Source organism: Arachis ipaensis, chromosome B03 (genome assembly GCF_000816755.2).
Source record: "Arachis ipaensis cultivar K30076 chromosome B03, Araip1.1, whole genome shotgun sequence".
NCBI lineage: Eukaryota > Viridiplantae > Streptophyta > Magnoliopsida > Fabales > Fabaceae > Arachis > Arachis ipaensis.
Genome location: NC_029787.2, coordinates 104,446,489 through 104,466,860, shown reverse-complemented (window position 1 = coordinate 104,466,860; position 20,372 = coordinate 104,446,489). Strand labels below are relative to the sequence as shown.

The 20,372-nt window shown below is 37.2% G+C and overlaps 1 protein-coding gene across 1 annotated transcript; it reads left to right on the top strand.

Annotated features, from left to right (window-relative positions):
* On the top strand, nt 15,300-20,089 carry LOC107630794 (ABC transporter F family member 4). The gene is made up of 8 exons (XM_016334037.2): nt 15,300-15,951; nt 16,127-16,189; nt 16,316-17,074; nt 17,189-17,323; nt 18,560-18,643; nt 19,081-19,140; nt 19,222-19,308; nt 19,562-20,089. The coding sequence occupies exons 1-8, from the start codon at nt 15,556-15,558 to the stop codon at nt 19,850-19,852; spliced, it is 1,875 nt and encodes a 624-aa protein (XP_016189523.1). The 5' UTR covers nt 15,300-15,555; the 3' UTR covers nt 19,853-20,089.

Here is a 20,372-nt window from a genome sequence, read left to right as displayed (position 1 = left end):
ATGTTGGATGATGAAATGGTGTGGGATCTTGTGGCTGGGAATATTGTATGTGTTAGGATTGATTTTCAGGCATGAAGGGGCTGATATGTGAATGGAAAGAATAATGAAATGGATGTTTAATGAGTTTTGTAAAAAGTTAGTTTTGGGCCGAACTTTGGCGAGTCATAACTTGGCTTCTGGACCCTCAAATTATTTCCAACTTATTCTAAATGAGGGTTCGTGAAGTTTATGCCGTTCGAAGAACGGATGAAAAATAATTTAAAATGATTAAGTTATGAACGTCAGAAGTTTGGTTGAAATTATGTAAATTTTGCAGGTTTATATTTGATCATATTTTTGGAAAAACGTACATCCACGCGTACGCGTGGAGTGGAATTTTGTCTGACCTCGTTATATGCATACGCGAGTGGTCCTATGCGTATGCGTAATGGGTCAGCATGCATATCCACACGTACCCATGGTCCACGCATACGCGTGACATAAGGTACTCGTCGACGCGTACGCATGATAAGGGGATGAGCGCGTGAGCTGCCAGCAAACATGGTTTTCTGAGTTTTAAATCCTATTTCAAACTTCTAAACCTCTATTTTCATTCTTCTAGTCATAAATAACAGTATTAAGTTTGATAATCAAGTGAAGTTAGGAAATGAGGACAACTTGGAGGTGAAGTAAAGCTGAAAAAGTGATGAATTGACTATGAAATGTTATGAATGATTATGTATGATATCTGGCTTGAATAACCGAATGATATGAGATACGAGATTCTTTGGGTAAAGTACCGTGACTTGCCACCATGTGTACCAGGTTAAAAACTCGATATTCTGTTGACCCTACGACGTAAGGGTGACCGGACACTTATAAATTTCCAGGAATGTTACCTCCATTGAGCAATATTTATTATTTGAGAAAAAACTATGCATAGACTCTTGGGGATGCACGTCGAGGGACAGTCCAAGGGTTTAGCAAATCGAACATGTCGGGTTGGCTTGATAACCGACAGATGAGACTCATTAGCCATAGGACAGGCATGCATCATGTGCATATTACTTGAATTACTTGTTTGTGCATTAACTGGGTGTGCCTAAGTGTATCTGCTATGTTAAATGTATATTTGTTACCTGCAATACTTGTAACCTTCTTGTACTTGCCTTTATCTGCTTATTTGTCTGTGGGATGTTGTCGGAGATGGAGGTATGGAGGAAAGACAGTAGGACTTAAATTCAAGATTAAGTTAAGATAGGCTTAGTTACTCTTAGAAAACCACCTTTTATGACTTCTGTTTAATACTTTAAGCTTTATAATCTGAGTGTTGGTGTTCTAGGATTGCCTCTGGCATTCCCAAAACCTTATATCTTATATGTGTGGCACCTTTACCATACTGAGAATCTCTGGTTCTCACCGCATACTATGTTGTTGTTTTTCAGATGCAAGTCGAGAGGCACCTCGTTAGGCATCTGGATTTCTGAAGCGAAGTAGTTGTCTGGTTATTTTTGTTGTATGGTTATGTATATATATGTACTTAGCTTTCTCTCCGCATGACTTGTTCCTTTTGACCCTCTTAGAGGCTTATGGAGAGACAGGATTTTGTTTATGTAAATTTGGGTTTTGGATATGTATATATATGTGTAAATATTCTCTGGCCAGCCTTGACTTCGCGGCTGAGTTAGGAGCTTATTATTTTGTATCTTTGGCCCTTTATTCTTATTTTCATTATCTTATACGTGATAGCTATAGTTTTCTTAGTACGCAAGTTAACTCATTTTCTGAGCGTTTCTTTTTTATTTCAAAATTCTATTTCACTTGTTCTTCAAGGCTCCTAGTTTATTATATTCTTTCTAATATTATATGTACACATTTTATTTTAGAGGTCGTAACACCACACTACCTCTGTTTTACGGCTTAAACATAAGGCTCCGTGTGGTAGAGTGTTACATTATGGTATCAGAGCAGTTCGTTCCTATAGAGCCTGAAAGACGGATTGATTATGCTTCTGTGCATTCTCTGTATATATGTTTATGTGCTATTAGGATATCTGATTGATATATATGGCATAAACGTTTGTGAGCATGCATTTGGAACTTAAAGCATTAGACCTGCGATATTGAGACTAATCAACTTAATATCACTTGTTTGGTATGTATAAGGACCAGATATCGACTCGCGGACGTGGTCGCGGGTGAGGTAGAGGTAGGATAGGCACTGTTAATCCTAGCCTGGCAGGGAATGACCCAATAGACTTTATGGCTGCCCTAGGAAATATGGCTACAACTATGCAGGTGACAACTGAGGCACTGGGTAATCAAATAAACCAGGGTAATCACGGGAACAATAATGACGAAGAAGGCCCTATGACACTTGCAACATTTTTGAAAGTTCACCCTCCAACCTTTTGGGGAACCTCAAATCCCACTGATGCAGATAATTGGATTCAGGCTATAGAGCAGGCACTGCAGGCTCAACAGGTTCCTGAGGAGTAATGGGTTGAGTTTGGAACTTATCACCTGCAAGACGAGGCTCAGTATTGGTGGCAGGGAACACGACGTATCGTGCAGTCAGATGGCGCTGTGATTCTTTAGGAGGTCTTCCGAACAGAGTTCTATAAGAAATATTTTCCTAACTCGGTCAGAAATGCCAAAGAACTTGAATTAATACAATTAAAGCAAAGCCAACTAACTGTTACTGAGTATACCAGCAAGTTTGAGGAGTTATGTTGCTTTTATCGTATCTGTCAAGGTGCGTCTGAAGATTTTGCTGAGTGGAAATGTATTAAGTATGAGGGGTGGTCTTCAGAGTGATATTCTGAACTTTGTTGTACCAATGGAGATCAGAGTATTTTCTAAATTGGTGAATAAGAGTAGGGTGGCTGAGGAATGTGTGAGAAAGGCGGCAGCAGAGAAAGGAAGTTTGAGGGTGCCTTTTCAAAGGACTGCAGGGAGAAACTTTACTCTGAGAGGTAGGAATTTCAAGTGTGGTGGCTTTGTTTCGCAGCAGAATCAAGGCCAGGACATTTACAGAAGGCCGAATACTAATGTTAATCAAGGAAGAAGGCTTAGAAAGCAGCCACAGCAGGATCTGAACTATCAGAGGTGCAGGAAGTGTCATCTTGGAGTTCCGCGCAGATCAGGACTTGGGGTATACTATTTCTGTGGACAGCCCGGACACTTTGCCAGTAATTGTCTAGAGAAGAAGAAGTATAAGACTGGTAGGGTACAATAGCTAGGGAGAGTGTACACCACTTCTGCAGCAGGTGCTGAGGGATCTGAGATATTGATTAGAGGTAACTGTGAAATGGCTGGTAAAATCCTAAATGCTTTATTTGATTCAGGAGCAACACATTCATTTATTGCATTTGAAAATGCTAATGAATTAGGATTGAGAATGGTGGTTTTAGGTTATGATTTGAAAGTGCATAATGCTACTCATGAAGCTTTGGTGACTAGGTTAGGATGTCCACAAGTTCCATTTCGAGTACAACAACGTGAATTTGTGCATGGTTTGATTTGTTTGTCGATGACTGGTCTTGATCTCATCTTGGGATTGGATTGGTTATCCAAGAATCATGTTTTGCTTGATTGTTCTGAGAAGTCAGTACAGTTTATGCCGGAAGGGTCGAAAATGCCGGTTGTGGTAAATAGTTACTATTTGAACTCTATGATAGTAAATTGTTCTGGAACTGAGTGTCAGGGTATTATGCTATTAACTACGGAAGTATCAGGTGATTATCAGAGTTTAGAGCAGATTCCAGTTGTATGTGAGTATCTAGAAGTGTTTTCAGAGGATATTAATGAATTTCCACCTAACTGGGAGGTTAAATTCGCAATTGAGTTGGTGCTTAGAGCCGGTCCAATTTTGAGTACTCCTTACAAAATGTCACCTTTAGAAATGGTTGAACTGAAGGCTCATCTAGAAGATTTGTTGGGTAAGCATTTTATCCGACCAAGTGTTTCTCCATGAGGAGTGCCAGTGTTACTGGTAAAGAAGAAAGACGGAAGTATGCGCTTATCGGCAACTGAATAAGATTACTGTGAAGAATAAATATCCATTACTTAGAATCGATGACCTAATGGACCAGTTACAGGGTGCCGGTGTGTTCTCTATGCTTGATTTGTGATCCAGGTATCATCAGATAAGGGTTAGAGGTGAAGACATTCCGAAAACTGCTTTTAGGACGCGTTATGGTCATTATGAGTATACGGTGATGTCTTTCAGATTAACCAATGCTCCAGCAATATTCATGGATTATATGAATAGGATTTTCCGGCCGTACCTGGACAAGTTTGTTATTCTTTTTATTGATGATATCCTTGTTTACTCTAAGACTAAAGAAGAGCATGCTGATCACTTGCGAACTGTGCTGCAAATTTTGAAAGACAGGAAGTTATACGCTAAGTTATCTAAATGCGGGTTCTGGAAGAGTGAGGTGAAGTTTCTTGGTCACATAGTGAGTAAGCAAGGAATAGCTGTGGATACTGCTAAGGTAGAAGCAGTAATGAATTGGGAGCGACCAACTTCAGTAACAGAGATCAGGAGTTTCCTAGGTTTGGTAGGGTATTATCGGAGATTCATTAAGGGATTTTCGCGCTCGCCTTACCTTTAACTAAGTTGACTAGGAAGGATACGCCTTTTGTCTAGACTTCGGAGTGCGAGGAGAATTTTCAAACGTTGAAGCAAAGGTTGACTACTGCACCCGTGTTGGTATTGCCTAAGCCAAGTGAACTGTTTAAAGTATACTGTGATGCATCATTGTAGGGTTTGGGGTACGTTCTGATGCAGCACCGAAATGTTGTAGCATACACCTCACGTCAATTAAGGCCGTATGAGATGAACTATCTGACTCACGACTTAGAACTTGCTGCTGTTGTGTTTGTCTGAAAATCTGGAGACATTATCTCTATGGCGTTAAATTTTACGTTTTCTCAGACCATAAGAGTTTGAAGTATCTTTTTGAGCAGAAAGAGTTGAATATGCGTCAGAGGAGGTGGATGGAGCTTCTGAAAGATTATGATATTGAATTGAATTACCATCCTGGAAGAGCGAACATTGTGGCGGACGCCTTGAGTCGGAAGTCTTTATATGCAGCTTGGATGATGCTGTGAGAAGAAGAGTTACTAAAGGCATTTCAAGGTTTTAAACTAGGAGTTAGGGAAGAATCAAGAATTCTGTGTTTGAGTCAGTTGTAAATTTCAAATGATTTTAAATCAGAACTTCTGAAGGCTCATTAAGATGGTGAAGCGTTATGTAAAGTATTGCCGGCAATTGAGCAAGAAAAACAGTGGAGAGTGTCAGAGGATAAGGATGGTTTGTGGAGGTTCAAGAACCGGATTATTGTGCTAGATGTCGGAGACCTGCGGCAAGGTATCTTGAAGGAAGCTCATAAGAGCGGGTTTTCAATCCATCCAGGAAGCACCAAAATGTACCAAGATCTAAAAGCTGGCTAGGAATGAAGAATGATGTGGCGATGCATGTATCTAAATGTTTAACGTGTCAGAAGGTTAAAATTAAGCATCAGAAACCATCAGGAACCCTTCAGCCTTTAGATATTCCACAATGAAAATAGGAAAGTATCGCAATAGATTTTGTGACGGGTTTGCCTAGGACTCGGACTGGTTATGACGCTATTTGGGTGATTGTGGACCGACTAACAAAATCAGCTCACTTCTCCCCATCCGGATAAGTTGCACAATGGAAGAATTGGCTCGAATGTACATCAAAGAGATTGTCAGATTGCATGGCGTGCCTTCCACCATTATATCCAATAGAGATCCTCGTTTCACATCAAGGTTCTGGGGAGCCTTTCAGCGTGCATTTGGGACTCAGTTAAGTTTGAGTACTGTATATCACCCTCAGAAAGATGGTCAATCAGAGAGAACTATCCAGACCTTGGAGGATATGCTAAGGGCTTGTGTTTTAGACCAGCCGGCGAGCTGGGATCGGTATACGCCATTAGTGGAGTTTGCTTATAACAATAGCTACCATGCGAGCATTGGAATGGCTCCATATGAGGCTCTATATGGCAGGAAATGTCAATCTCCGCTATGTTGGTATAAAGTTGGAGAAAGAAGTTTGCTTGGGCCTAAGTTGATAGCTGAAACTACTGAGCAAATAAAGAAGATTTGTAGTCGAATGCTTATAGCCCAAAGCCGTCAAAAGAGCTATGCTGATCAAATGCGAAAGCCTTTGGAGTTTGAAGAAGGGGAGCATGTCTTTCTGAAGGTTACACCAACCATTGAAGTGGGAAGAGCCATTAACTCTAAGAAACTGAATCCCCATTATATTGGACCGTTTAAGATCCTGAAAAGAATTGGACCGGTGGCTTATAGGATTGCTTTACCGCCATATCTTTCGAACTTGCACGATGTGTGTCATGTATCACAGCTTCAAAAGTATACTCCTGACACAATTCATGTTCTGGAACCAGAACCGATTCAAGTGAGAGAAGATCTAACACTTCCAGTAATCCGGGTGAGAATTAATGACACCAGCATTAAACGATTGCACAGGAAAGAAGTATCATTGGTAAAAGTAGCTTGGAGTCGAGCTGGTATTGAGGAACATACTTGGAAACTCGAATCAGATATGCAGAAATACTACCCACACCACTTTTCAGGTAACTAAATTTGAATTTTGAGGACAAAATTCTTTGTTAGGTGGGTAGGATGTAAACCCCGTTAAATTAGTAAATAATTAGTCAATAAATTAATTTTTTAATAAAAAAATTAAAAATGTGAATATTATATTAAATTAGGATAGAGCTCATCGAAATGAGAATTTTGACACTAATTTTAAGAAATTCGACCCAAGATTGAACAGAACGGGCCGAACTGGTTAAACCGGGCCCGTGGGCCCAACTGGCCCAACACTTAAGTAAATCAAAGCCTCTTCTCTTCCCCAATTCGGCAGAAGCAGCGCTGAAAGCTAACAGGGGAGAGGAGAAAAGAAAATTTTCCCTAACCCTTACGTTAATTTCAAATCACTGTATCTCCTCTGTCCGAGCTCCGATCGCCGCACCGTTTGCGGCCACGAGACCACCGCGTCGAGCTCTATGATTTTATCAGAACAATTTTATAGGTAAGCCATTTAATTACTCTCAGCAACTCCTTCTCCAATTTTCAAAAATCATATAGAGGTGTTGAATTTCTTTGCTTTTTGATGTTTTAGGATCCAATTAGCTTGAGAAAAACGTTCACTCTTGCTTATATGAAGCTTGGGTAAGATGAAGACACTATAATTCTATCTAACTATTCTGAATTTGTGCTTTGGATATTAAATTAGGTGTATATGTGTTATGAATGTGTATTAGGTAGTGAATAAATAATTGGAGCTTGAAATTGTGGATATTGAAACTTGGAGGAAGCTGTTTTATTGAACTTTTGGGGGGCTGTGTTTATTTTGGTGAGTTACCTTGGACAATACATGGAAATGGCCAAGGTATGGTTTAGGTTTCTTGCATTTAATATATAATCTTCTGTAAAAACTTAGGCTAGATGACCTTCGGATAAGTTGGAACGCATGGAAGTGTACAATGCTTAGTGTCTTTAACATTTATGATGTAAGTTGGTTATGTAACGGTAATTGTTGTTGTATGGACAATAGGGGGATAAGTGTTGAGTTGATGATGATATGATTATGTATATATTGACTAAGTGTATATGAAATTGTTGAGGTGTGAAATTGTGCCATGTTGTTGTATGTTAGATGATGAAATGGTGTGGGATCCTGTGGCTAGGAATATTGTATGTGTTAGGATTGATTTTCAGGTGTGAAGTGGCTGATATGTGAATGGAAAGAATAATGAAATGGAGGTTTCGTGAGTTTTGTAAAAAGTTGGTTTTGGGCCAAAATTTGGCGAGCCATAACTTGGCTTCCGGACCCTCAAATTATTTCCAACTTGTTCTAAATGAAAATTGGGTTTGTGAAGTTTATGCCGTTCGAAGAACGGATGAAAAACGATTTAAAATGATTAATTTATGCACGTCGGAAGTTTGGTTGAAATTATGTAAATTCTGCAGCTTTCTGTTTGAACAAATTTTTGGAAAAATGTACATCCACGCGTACGTGTGGCCCACACGTACGCGTGGCGTGGAATTTTGTCTAACCTCGTTATATGCGTACGCGAGTGGTCGTATGCCTACGCGTAATGGGTCAGCATGCATGTCCACGCGTACGCATGGTCCACGCATACGCATGACATGAAGTACTCGTCTACGTGTACGCATGATAACGGGATGCGCGCGCGAGCTGCCTTTTTACACTCCCACGCGTACGCGTGAGCCACGGGTACGCGTGGCCCCTATTCCAGCAAACATGGTTTTCTGAGTTTTAAACCCTATTTCAAACTTTTAAACCTCTATTTTCATTCTTCCAGTCATAAATAACAGTATTAAGTTTGATAATCAAGTGAAGTTAGGAAATGGGGACAACTTGGAGGCGGAGTAAAGCTGAAAAAGTGATGAATTGACTATGAAATGTTATGAATGATTATGTATGATATTTGGCTTGAATAACCGAATAATCTGAGATACGAGATTCTCTAGGTAAAGTACCGTGGCTTGCCACCACGTGTACCAGGTCAAAAACTCGATACTCTGTTGATCCTACGACGTAAGGGTGACCGGGCACTTATATATTCCCGAAAATATTACCCCCATTGAGCAATATTGATTATTTGAGAAAAAACTATGCATAGACTCTTGGGGATGCACGTCGAGGGACAGTCCAAGGGTTTAGCAAATCGAACATGTCGAGTTGGCTTGATAACCGACAAATGAGACTCATTAGCCATAGGACAGGCATGCATCATGTGCATATTACTTGAATTACTTGTTTGTGCATTAACTGGGTGTGCATAAGTGTATCTGCTATGTTAAATGTATATTTGTTACCTGCAATACTTGTAACCTTCTTGTACTTTCCTTTATCTGCTTATTTGTCTGTGGGATGTTGTCGGAGATGGAGGTATGGAGGAAAGACAGTAGGACTTAAATTCAAGATTAAGTTAAGATAGGCTTAGTTACTCTTAGAAAACCACCTTTTATGACTTCTGTTTAATACTTTAAGCTTTATAATCTGAGTGTTGGTGTTCTAGGATTGCCTCTGGCATTCCCAAAACCTTATATCTTATATGTGTGGCACCTTTACCATGCTGAGAATCTCTAGTTCTCACCGCATACTATGTTGTTGTTTTTCAGATGCAAGTCGAGAGGCACCTCGTTAGGCATCTGGATTTCTGAAGCGAAGTGGTTGTCGGGTTACTTTTGTTGTATGGTTATGTATATATATGTACTTAGCTTTCTCTCCGCATGACTTGTTCCTTTTGACCCTCTTAGAGGCTTATGGAGAGACAGGATGTTGTTTTTGTAAATTTGGGTTTTGGATATGTATATATATGTGTAAATATTCTCCGGCCAGCCTTGACTTCGCGGCTGAGTTAGGAGCTTGTTATTTGGTATCTTTGACCCTCTATTTTTACTTTCATTATCTTATACGTGATAGTTATAGTTTTCTTAGTACGCAAGTTAACTCGTTTTCTGAGCGTTGCATTTTTATTTCGAAATTCTATTTCACCTGTTCTTCGAGGCTCCTAGTTTATTATATTCTTTCTGATATTATATGTACACATTTTATTTTAGAGGTCGTAATATCACACCACGTCTGTTTTACGGCTTAAGCGTAAGGCTCCGTGTGGTAGGGTGTTACATCCATAGTTTATGATTAATAACTTTAGAATTACATATATGTTATATATATGAAGATAGAAAAGACAATGCGTGTAGTCGATAAAAAATATACTGTAAAAAAGTTTAGTATAATCAATGAATATAAAAGATGAAAGACAAAAATTAAGATATATTTTTATTAAAAAATTTAAAAAAAATATTATGAAGAAGAACCTATTAATCGAGTCTATGAAAATATTATAGAAAAGGGTAAAGTATAGTTTTTATCTCTAAAGTTTGTCAAAAATTTTAAAAATACCTCTAAGTTTTATTTTGTTTCAATTTTGTCTTTGAAGTTTTCGATTTGCATTAAATATACCCCTGACAGTTAAATTTTCAGAAGGTTTGGGACTAATCCAGTAATAATGCATGACACCTATATCTAATTTGCTTGTGTTGAAGGTTGTTCTTGTGAAATTGTTGCTAAATTTATCCTAAATATTTTGAAAAATTAGCCGCCAAAGGTATATTTGATACAAATCGAAAACTTTTAGGATAAAATTAAAACAAAATAAAACTTAAGGGATATTTTAAAAATTTTTAACAAACTTTAAGAACAAAAAATTTACTTTACCCTATAAAAAGTTTAAAATATTAGAAAATAAAAGAACAAATTAAACATAACAATATATAATAATAAAGAAACTATTAAATCTAAAAAATTTATAGAACACATATCATATACTAAAGTTGTTAGCATTGAGGAAGTTTTAATAATTCATTCTTTTATTAGCCATCTTTTTATTTACTCTATACTTTATCTACGAATATGCCAATGGCCAAACTCATGCTTAAGTCTTTCAATGAAACACTCATCCATATCTTCTCATTGAGTTCGTTTTTACATAAAAAAAATTATACATAACAACAACAACAACAACAAAGCCTTGTCCTACTAAGTGGGGTCGGCTACATGAATCAAACGACGCCATTGTACTCTGTCATGTATCATGTCTACAGAGAGACCGTTTACATGTAGGTCTCGTTTGACCACCTCATGGATGGTCTTCTTAGGTCTTCCTCTGCTTTTCGCCCTTTGTCCATCTTCCATCTCATCCACCCTCCTGACTGGATGTTCTATCGGTCTTCTTCTCACATGTCCAAACCACCTCAGACGTGATTCAACCATCTTTTCCACAATGGATGCTACTCCAACTCTCTCCCTTATATCTTCATTCCTTATTTTATCCAATCGCGTATGACCACTCATCCATCTCAACATCTTCATCTCTGCCACACTCAGCTTATGTTCGTGCTCCCCTTTAGCCGCTCGCAACTTTGTATATCCCTCTTATTCTTGTAGATAGGTACCAAGGTGCTCTTTCTCCACATAAAGAAAAAAATGATGATCTTTCTTTATGATGATCTTTCATAAAGAAAAAAAAAGAACTTAAATTAAATAGTAAGAGCGATAAAAATGATCATTCTTATCATTTTGTTTGACCATCTATATAAAGAATACCAAAAGACCATAATTATCTAACGAAATTAATTTGTATGGATTGAATTTAACTTGAATAAGTAAAAAATCATCTTATTTCAGTTTATTTCGTAATTTGTATGATTTGAATTTGGCTCAATATGTATGATTTAATTTGATTTAATTATTAGTTAAATATATCTCAACTGCTTATTTTATTTATAAATTTATTATCCCCCTTTCCCCTTCCTGAATGCATTCTCCCCCCTCCCCAACCCTAATCCTTCCCTCCCCCTCCCTAATCCTAATCCCCATTCTACAACGCATTTTCCCCCTCCTCAATCCAAAATCCCCCTTTCTGAACCTTAATCCCCTTCCCTTACCCCCTTTGAATTTTAATCCCCTTCCCAGCACAGTGTCTCACACTCTCAACTCTCTCTCCCCTTCGCCTTCACTGTTGTCGCCTTCACTACTTGTATGTGCTTGCTGTTAGCCCCCGTCCCCTTTCCCATTCTTCCGTGTATCGAAGACGAGGTCTCACTTCTGGCACTGCTTCCTCTCTCGCAAGTAGCTCCCTCTCGTGGTTCCCGTCACTCTTTACACTGCATCCTCCCTTGCCATTCGGAACCACTTCATTCGCCGTCCTGCTTCAGATTCTCTTCTCTCCTTCTCACGAATTTGCTGGTTTTGTTCTTTTTTTAAAAAAATTGTTAAAATCATCTTGCATTCAACATTTCTTCTTCTTCCTTGTGCTAAATCGTGTGATTTTCTCCTTGATTGAATTGTTAACATCGTTGAGAATTGCATGAGAAAAAAGTGTTTGATTTTGAAATGTGAAATGCCAAATCACAAAATTATTCAACATATATGATTTTAATCTGAAATGCTAAATGGAATCTGCAAATCATTTTGAAAGGTTAGCGGAAATTGATGAATTTATTAAAAGGGGTCAGGGAAGGGGATTAGGGTTCAGAAAGGGAGATTTTGGATTGAGGAGGGGGGAAGTGCGTTGGAGATGGGGGATTAGGATTAGGGAGGGGGAGGGAAGGATTAGGGTTGGGGAGGGGGGAGAATGCATTCAGGAAAGGGAAGGAGGGAGTGCGTTGAGGAGGGAGAAGGAGAAGGAAAAGAATTAGGGTGGGGAAGGGTATTTGCCATGTCATCAAAACGCAGTGGCCATGTCAGCACTGTGCTTGCCGGAAATGTGCTCCGGTGAACTCGTGGGTACGCTTGTCAAATTTTAAAATCTTTTAAGGACTATTTTGTCAATAACAATAGTGAGGTACCAAAATGTCAGCGTTTGAATCTTTCGGGTACTGATTTGGTCATTACCTCAAAAATAAATAATAGATTACCATTTGTACCCATAAAAGATGTAAACATTGACAAAATGTACCCATGTAGAAAGAAACTACCTTGTAACTGTGGAAGATGACCTCCGTGTGCCAGAAGTATCCGAACGTTAGTTACGCACTTAGTACGTTAGTATCCGAACCTACGTAGCAACAAAATCCTTCCAAACTTATCTATGTGTATTCCAACGTAGACATGTTACCATTCAGAGCCACTTAGTACAAAAATTGAAATCCTAGTATGCCTTTCTTTTTCAATTTTTACCCTATCTCAGAAATTAAAACCATTTCATTTTTATTTGTTCTTCAAATATGAATACTGACAAAGAAAAATCCTCTTATTGTTTATGACTATTGTTTCCTGTTCTTTGAATGATAAGAAGTTTGAACCAATATTATTTTCAATGGGGTGATTGCTATGTTATTTGACATAAATACCCAAAAATGATTCAACAACTGTCATAATTAACCATGAATAATTGACATATCCAACAAAATAGGTATTATAAGAATTGAGGTTAGGTCTAAAATAGCAATTTTTTATAAATCCTATCACACATAATTGAAACACAATAGTCTAATTTCATAACATTGATTTTAAGGTTAAAGCAACATATAACATCTAACACATTGTGGATTAATAAAGAAATACAAGGGTTTAATATCTCTCAAGTATACCATAACACCAAAATGAAATAAAAGAGTCTATTATCTCTCTTGATCACATGAAAATACCAACAAAACAAACACAATAGTCTAATGCTTTCCAAAACAAGATTGAACTAATGTCATAGATAACATATTTTTCATCAACTAAACATATATGGTATTGGAGTTGAGTTATTGCTCCTGTTTGATACAGTATTATTGGACCCACCAGAAGAGGATAACCTAGCTGCTGATGTTCTCCTAGATCTCACCAACCTGCCTTTATCTTTGATAATTGTTCCTTTGTCTCTAATAGTTGATATTACACCAGGTGTAGGCATAAACTGCATAAAATGTGTGGTAGTCCCAGGACTAGCACTTTGCATTATTTGGGGTGTAATCATGGGTACAATTTTTAAGTTATTTGTAAAAAAATTTGTAGATAGAGGCCTGGTAGATGGTGAAAAATTTGGAAGAGGTCTCTTGACATTTCTCCTTTTAACAGACTTTTTATTTGTTGCAGGGTTCAATGAAGGTTGTAGTTGAAGGTTTGGTTGGAAATATGACTAAGGTTTCTGGAGTTGAAACAAGAAGCAAAATATTAGGTGTGGGACAAAATTCAATGACAAATGAAATATGTAGCAAATGAAATGACACTTACAACTGCAGTCTATGGACTTGTTGAGGCAAAAACTGTATCTTGAGGCAAAAACTACACTTAAAAATATTGAACCAACAGGATGTATTGGCTGCTATGAAGACTGAAAAGGCTATAATTGATTGGATGGTAGCTTATCTGGTTGAACATGTGTTGCGGGAGGTTGAAACATTTGTTTTGATGAATGAGTTGGTAGAATGGTTGTTGAGGTCCTTGTTACGCTACATTATCACTGTTCTCTTTTTAGGTCTCAACTTTAACTTGGTTACGTGCTTCATGGGCCTCTTCTTTTTTCTGGCCTCACCTCTACCATGTGCCTCCTTCAAAGCTTGTACATGACCCGGTATTTCAGTATCATCATCATCGTTAACAACTACATGCCTTCTTCTTGGAGTCTTCTTTAGAGTTGGAATCTCTTTGCACAAGTCTTCAATCTCATTTTTGTTGGAGTTATATTTTCTTCAACTATAACAACATCATTCACAGAGTGCTCTGTAAATAACTCAATTCCGTTACTATTCTTCACGACTGTCTTATACATTTTAACTATGTCCATATTAGTCCTTAACAATTTTAACCCATTATTAAGCTCCTTACCAGGTTCTAACCAATAAAAATTAGTGATGGACATATACCTAATGTCCTTCAACAAATCACTTATGAAAAATTCATTGAGCGTATCCACGTTAACCCTCTCAATTTCTGTTACTTTCCTACTAATATACACAAGCTTTCCACATGAACCTCTCTCAAGCCTTCCTCTGTGATTAATAGACAGAGTTATATAGATGGTGGCCATCTCTACAAGCAAAATAATATAATCTAAGATACTATTTCATGTAACTACAGATAATACCATAGCAACAGAAATCTTAACTCTACTCGTAACTCTAATCCAAATTTTTAACTTTTCTCAACTAATAAAACCTATAGAGAACATCCAATAAAGGGCAGAGGAAAAACTATTTGGTGAAAAATGGAGGTACTTCGATCGTCTTCTCCGATTTGGGATCGTAGTAACAATGACAACGGAGTTCTGCTAGGCACAGAGGGGCGCGAAAAGGTTTTTTATGTCCTATTCCTTAATAAAAAAAATTGGAATACACGTAAATAAATTTGGAGGGATTTTGTTGCCACGTAGGTTCGGATACTAACGGATCAATTGCATAATCAACGTTAGGGTACTTTGACATACAGAGGTAATTTTCCATGGTTACAAAGTGAGTTTCTTTTTTTTATGGGTACATTTGTAGCATTTACATCTTTTATAAATAGAAATGATAATTTATTCAAGAATTAAATTAAAAAATACTATCAAAATAAATTCATATAAATTATAATAAATTATATGATATTTAAATATCTAATTAAATTAATTATTTGATATAATTAATTCATCATAAAAAATATATTTAATAAATTAAAAATATAAATAAATTCAAACCTATCATAGTCATATTCGACTCAATATAGTAGCCATTTGACAAAAATTATCACATGTCATTACACAACACATCACATTTATCGTTTCTTGAATATACAGCGTGTGAGGAAAGGAAGCCGTAGCAGTAGTAATGTGGAAGAAAATATTATCTAATAATTTAATTTAACCCGAGGCTGACATCCCAAAACGGAGAAAAACTCAAATCTTACACTGTGGAAGCAGTGATAGTGTATACCCAAGAGAGAGTGCAAGATCACAGTGATTTTGCCACATTTGCTTTCCTGAAAGGAAAAATTAGAAAAGAAAAGAAAAGAAAAATGGGGAATCGACGGTTTACTCAGGTGGCAATGAGCGACGACGAGGACGAAGAACCGCCACGTCCCAAGCAGCAGCCAGCTTCCTCTTGTTCTCCACCGTCGAAGCAGCAGCAGCAGAAGAAGAGGAAGCGCATGAAGCTGCAGGAGGAAGAAGACGAGGATGAGGAGGAGGAGGAGCAACTGCAGCAGCAGCAGGAGGAGGAGGAAGAGGAGGAAGAAGAGGAGCGGAAGAGGAAGAAGAGGAAGGGGAAGGAGAAGGATAAGCATGTGGAAGAAGAGGAACCCCCTCAGGAAGACGCCAAGCCCATTGGCGATCCCATTAGGGTTTCTGGAAAGGGGAGAGGTAGGAAGAAGCATTTCGAGTCATTCGAGTTTGATGGAAACCAGTACACTCTGGTAACCACCACCACTTTTTCTTCTCATTCCATAAACCCTACTATTATGTTACACTTGATGAATTTCACAATTTCATTGCTTTTATCACTTACTTCAAATTGATTGTTATTTAATGAAATTGGGTTGTGAAACTTGCTATCTAAGAACTTTTGTTGCATTGTTCTTTTTTCTGCAGGAGGACCCTGTACTTCTTGTTCCTGAGGATAAGGACCAGAAACCCTATGTGGCTATTATTAAAGTGAGTATTAAGTTCTTTGCAAAATATTACTTTTGAATATATTGTTGGCACAGTTGAAGCCTATTTATTGGTGCCTACGTTCTGTCCTGGGTTTGTGATTTATAGAGTGGTGTGTTTTGGTGTCAGGATATTACACAGTCCCTAAATGGCAGCATGATGGTTACCGGGCAGTGGTTTTACCGTCCTGAAGAAGCAGAAAGGAAAGGTGGTGGCAGTTGGCAATCACGTGATACAAGGGAACTCTTTTATAGTTTCCACCGTGATGAGGTTCCAGCTGAATCTGTTATGCATAAGTGCGTTGTGCATTTTGTTCCCATACACAAACAGCTTCCGAACCGGAAGCAGCATCCTGGCTTCATTGTACAAAAGGTGTATGACACTGTAGAAAGGAAACTCTGGAAGCTAACTGATAAGGACTATGAAGACAACAAACAGCAAGAGATTGATGAGCTTGTTCAGAAAACCCTTAAGCGGATGGGTGAATTGCCTGATATCGAGCCCGAAGAAGCTCCTGCTGCTGATCAGGAAGATGTTATGAAAAGTAAAAGGATTTTAAGGAAGAAAGGCATTTCGCCTCTTGATGTTTCACGAGAGGAGGAATCAGGTCGTAAGGGTGACCAACATCTGAAACCCGAAACACCCGGGAGTTGTGTAAGTAATTCCTCTGAGCATTATCGCATATTAGTGGATTGGAATGTGTTAACAGGGGATACCCATCGTGACAAAGTCCTGGAGAAGTTGCTTCAAAGTGTTCAATACGTGTTTAATTCGGATGACAGCATAAAGAAGAAAGAGAAAGGAAGTGAAAATTCTGATCCAGGTTATAATGGAAGCAATAATAGAACTTCCCAATCACCAAATGAATGTCAAGATAAGGTTCAGAAGGTACTCGGTGAAGATTCCAGTTCTGGTTGTGATCCCCAGTATTGTATTATGTATTTTCTATTATATACCTTGAAGATTATTATGTATTCATTGCTTGCCTTTTCCACTCTGCAGAGTTCCAAGTCTTTGGTCTGGCCGGATGCTGCAGTAACAGCTGTAGTTGCTTTGGAAAAAGTTTCACATGAGACACTTTCATCGGATTATCAGAAGTATAACCAAAAGCTTCGGCAATTAGTTTTTAATCTGAAGGTTAGAAGCAGCTCTTCTGCATAACAATCATATACTTGAAATGACCAAAATATTACACTTGGATGCTACATTTTATCTTTGTTTACAATGTGACTTTTGGACTTCTATTTATAACTTTCTATTATGTTTTAAAAGTGATTTGAAAGATATGAAATATGGTGAAAATGGTGGCACTCTTAGCTAGACCATAGGTCATGTGATAACCAGTAAGGTACTGATTGTTACTTTGAAATTTTCTAGTCTATACAAACTATAGTTTGTTTTCATCTTTTTGTATTTCTAATCCTGTACATTTTTTTACCATTTTAAGTTGCATAAATTTAGTAAGTCAGTATGTACCTATTTTAATTTAGTATTCAGAGATGATGCGGACATCATTGTTGGGTGAATATAAAGAAATGAGCCCCATATTTTTGCTACATGATCTGTGTTATCTAGGTGGTATTATCCAGACTTATCATATCTAGAATAGTTTCTAAGAAGATTAGAACTGTGGTATGACAACTTGACAAGATTCTTGTGCATATTTTTATTAAGACTGAAAATTAGGAAATTTTTTGCCAGTATACTATTTGATGCAATGAAATTCCTAGGACAGAGCAGAGGTGGGTTGATGTAGTAAGAAGTGGTCTATGTATCTCCTGTCTTACTGTTATGTGCGGTAGTAAGCTCGCTGAAGCGCATAAGGAAAGTGTCTGTTTTCGTTGATGGATTTTTATCCTAAAGCTGGATGAGTGTTAAAAGAAAAAAACTTTGTTTACATGTTACTTGCAATGAGATTATATTTTCTCTCTTCAATGTACCTTTTCATCTCTTATTGCCCCAGCCCACCATGTGACAATAATTAGTAATAATTGCCAATTTATTTTCTTCTAGAGAGACGTGTTGGATAGGTGAGTTAGTTCTGGGGGATTTTTACTCTTTTTTCTTTATCATCAAATTCCACTCACATCTGTTGATGTGAATGTTAGTGTGTGCATGGAGTGTTCAGTGCTAACTTACTATATGTTTATGGTCAATCTCTATTATAGTAATGGAGTAAAAACATAATAAGCTGGCTTTCTATGATGATATATTTAACAATAGTTTGTCTGTTATATTTTCCTCACCATCACCACTACTAATGCTCTTTTTGGCTGGAGAAAGCAATTTGGATCGCTATATGTGTTTTTTTTATATAATAAATGATGGTTTCCTTATAGTTACATTTTTTTTTTCTCTTGGGGATCTTTTCAGAACAACACATTGCTAGCACGTCGTCTGTTAAATGGAGAATTGGAACCTTCAAAAGTATTTAACATGACACCCAATGAATTGAAGGTATTAAGTTTATTGCCAATTTTTATCTGTTTTTCTTTTTATTGGAACTTTGAAGCTGTCTGCCCAATTTGTTTTGTAGTCTCTGTAATCTCAATTTTCAATTTAGATTAGTAGTTTCTTGTGATTCTTTGTTCAGTCAGTAGTCAGTGTTTTTATATTTTTTTTATCATCCTAATTATATTCCATTTATTTCACAAATTTCTTCATGTTAGGGAAAAAAAATACAACTAGAATTACACTCTAGTTTGGATTGGGTTGATTACTGTGGTCAACTTTCCATTTTTCTCAAAACATCATAAATTCACAAAGCAAAAGAAAAAAAAAAGGGAGAAAAAGAAAAAAATCCTAGTGCTTTGTAGAGCAAATATAAATTGTGTTTGGATTTTATGAGCTGATTTTTTATTGTGTGCCTAAGGACTAAATATTTGAAACTACAGGAGGGTTTGACTGCTGATGAGATATCCAAGAAAGAGCCTGATGAGTCACAGCACATGCAGGTTAATTTTATTCCTCACTGCAATGTTTATGTTATGTTACCTGTTACATTAGTGATGGTCAGCTTTTCCATCTGGAAACAGATGACCGATGCGCGCTGCAGAAGATGCAGAGAATGCAAGGTGGGTTTGAGGGATATCATCCATGCAGGACATGGCGACAGATATCAGGTTTGAAGTTTAAACTCTTATCTGTTTTCCCCTGATGCACTTTTTAGGCCAATTTTAAGATGAAGTTTTGGTATGCATAGAGGAGTACTTAATTTTATTTAAAAATTAACAAAAATAAAATAATACATTCGACGTGATAGTTATCCAACCTCTCATCAAAGAGAATTTTCATCTCTTTATCATTTAACCTTTCAACCATAGTATGAACACCTTTTTTTTTATGGTTTTCTTAACTGTGCTATGGTTTCTTCAGCTGGAATGTATTGCCTGCGGTAACTCATGGTATGCCTCACGTGATGAGGTATCAACACTGACCATAGATGCTTCTGATTCTAAACGGAGTAGTGTAGGGACAGCACCGTGGGCCACTGCTAAATTCGAGAGTGTTGAGAAGAAGCTGGTGAGCCCTCGTGAACCTGAAAGAGCTGGTAATGACATCTTCAAGAAAACAAGCGAAGCATATATGCCTGTATTGGACTCCCAAAAATCATTTGGCAAGTCCAGGAAAGATGACAACACTGAAGCTAAAAAACAAGCTGACTAGGAACATTCTGTTCTCTATAAAGTTTGGTTGTACCTAGCAATCTTTCTTTCTTTTTTTTTTTTTTCTTCTTTTATTGGAGTGATAGTTGCAAAATAGTCGTGTATACTGTATAGTTCTCTTCTAGTCTAGTTTATTTTGTGCATGCATTGCCCTTATTTCCTCTGTATATCATTAACTGAATTAATCACACAAACACTCTCTAGTGCTAATTTTTATAAAAACGGATTCTTACACACATTTAAGTGATATAGTTTTTTCTTTTTAAACAAACTATAATGATATATTCTTCTAAATATTCTCTCAAATTTTTTTTGGTAAGATATTTTATCTTTAAAAAAGACGAGACAATCTTTAAATGAGATTAATATTTTGATGATTTAAAAATACCTAAATTTTTTTTAGAAATTAAGAGAATATTTAAGATATTTTTGAGTTGGATTATATTTACTCAATGCAAATTAAAATTTACCAATGAGATATCATTCATGTTACATAGATATTAGAATTAGATATTAATCGT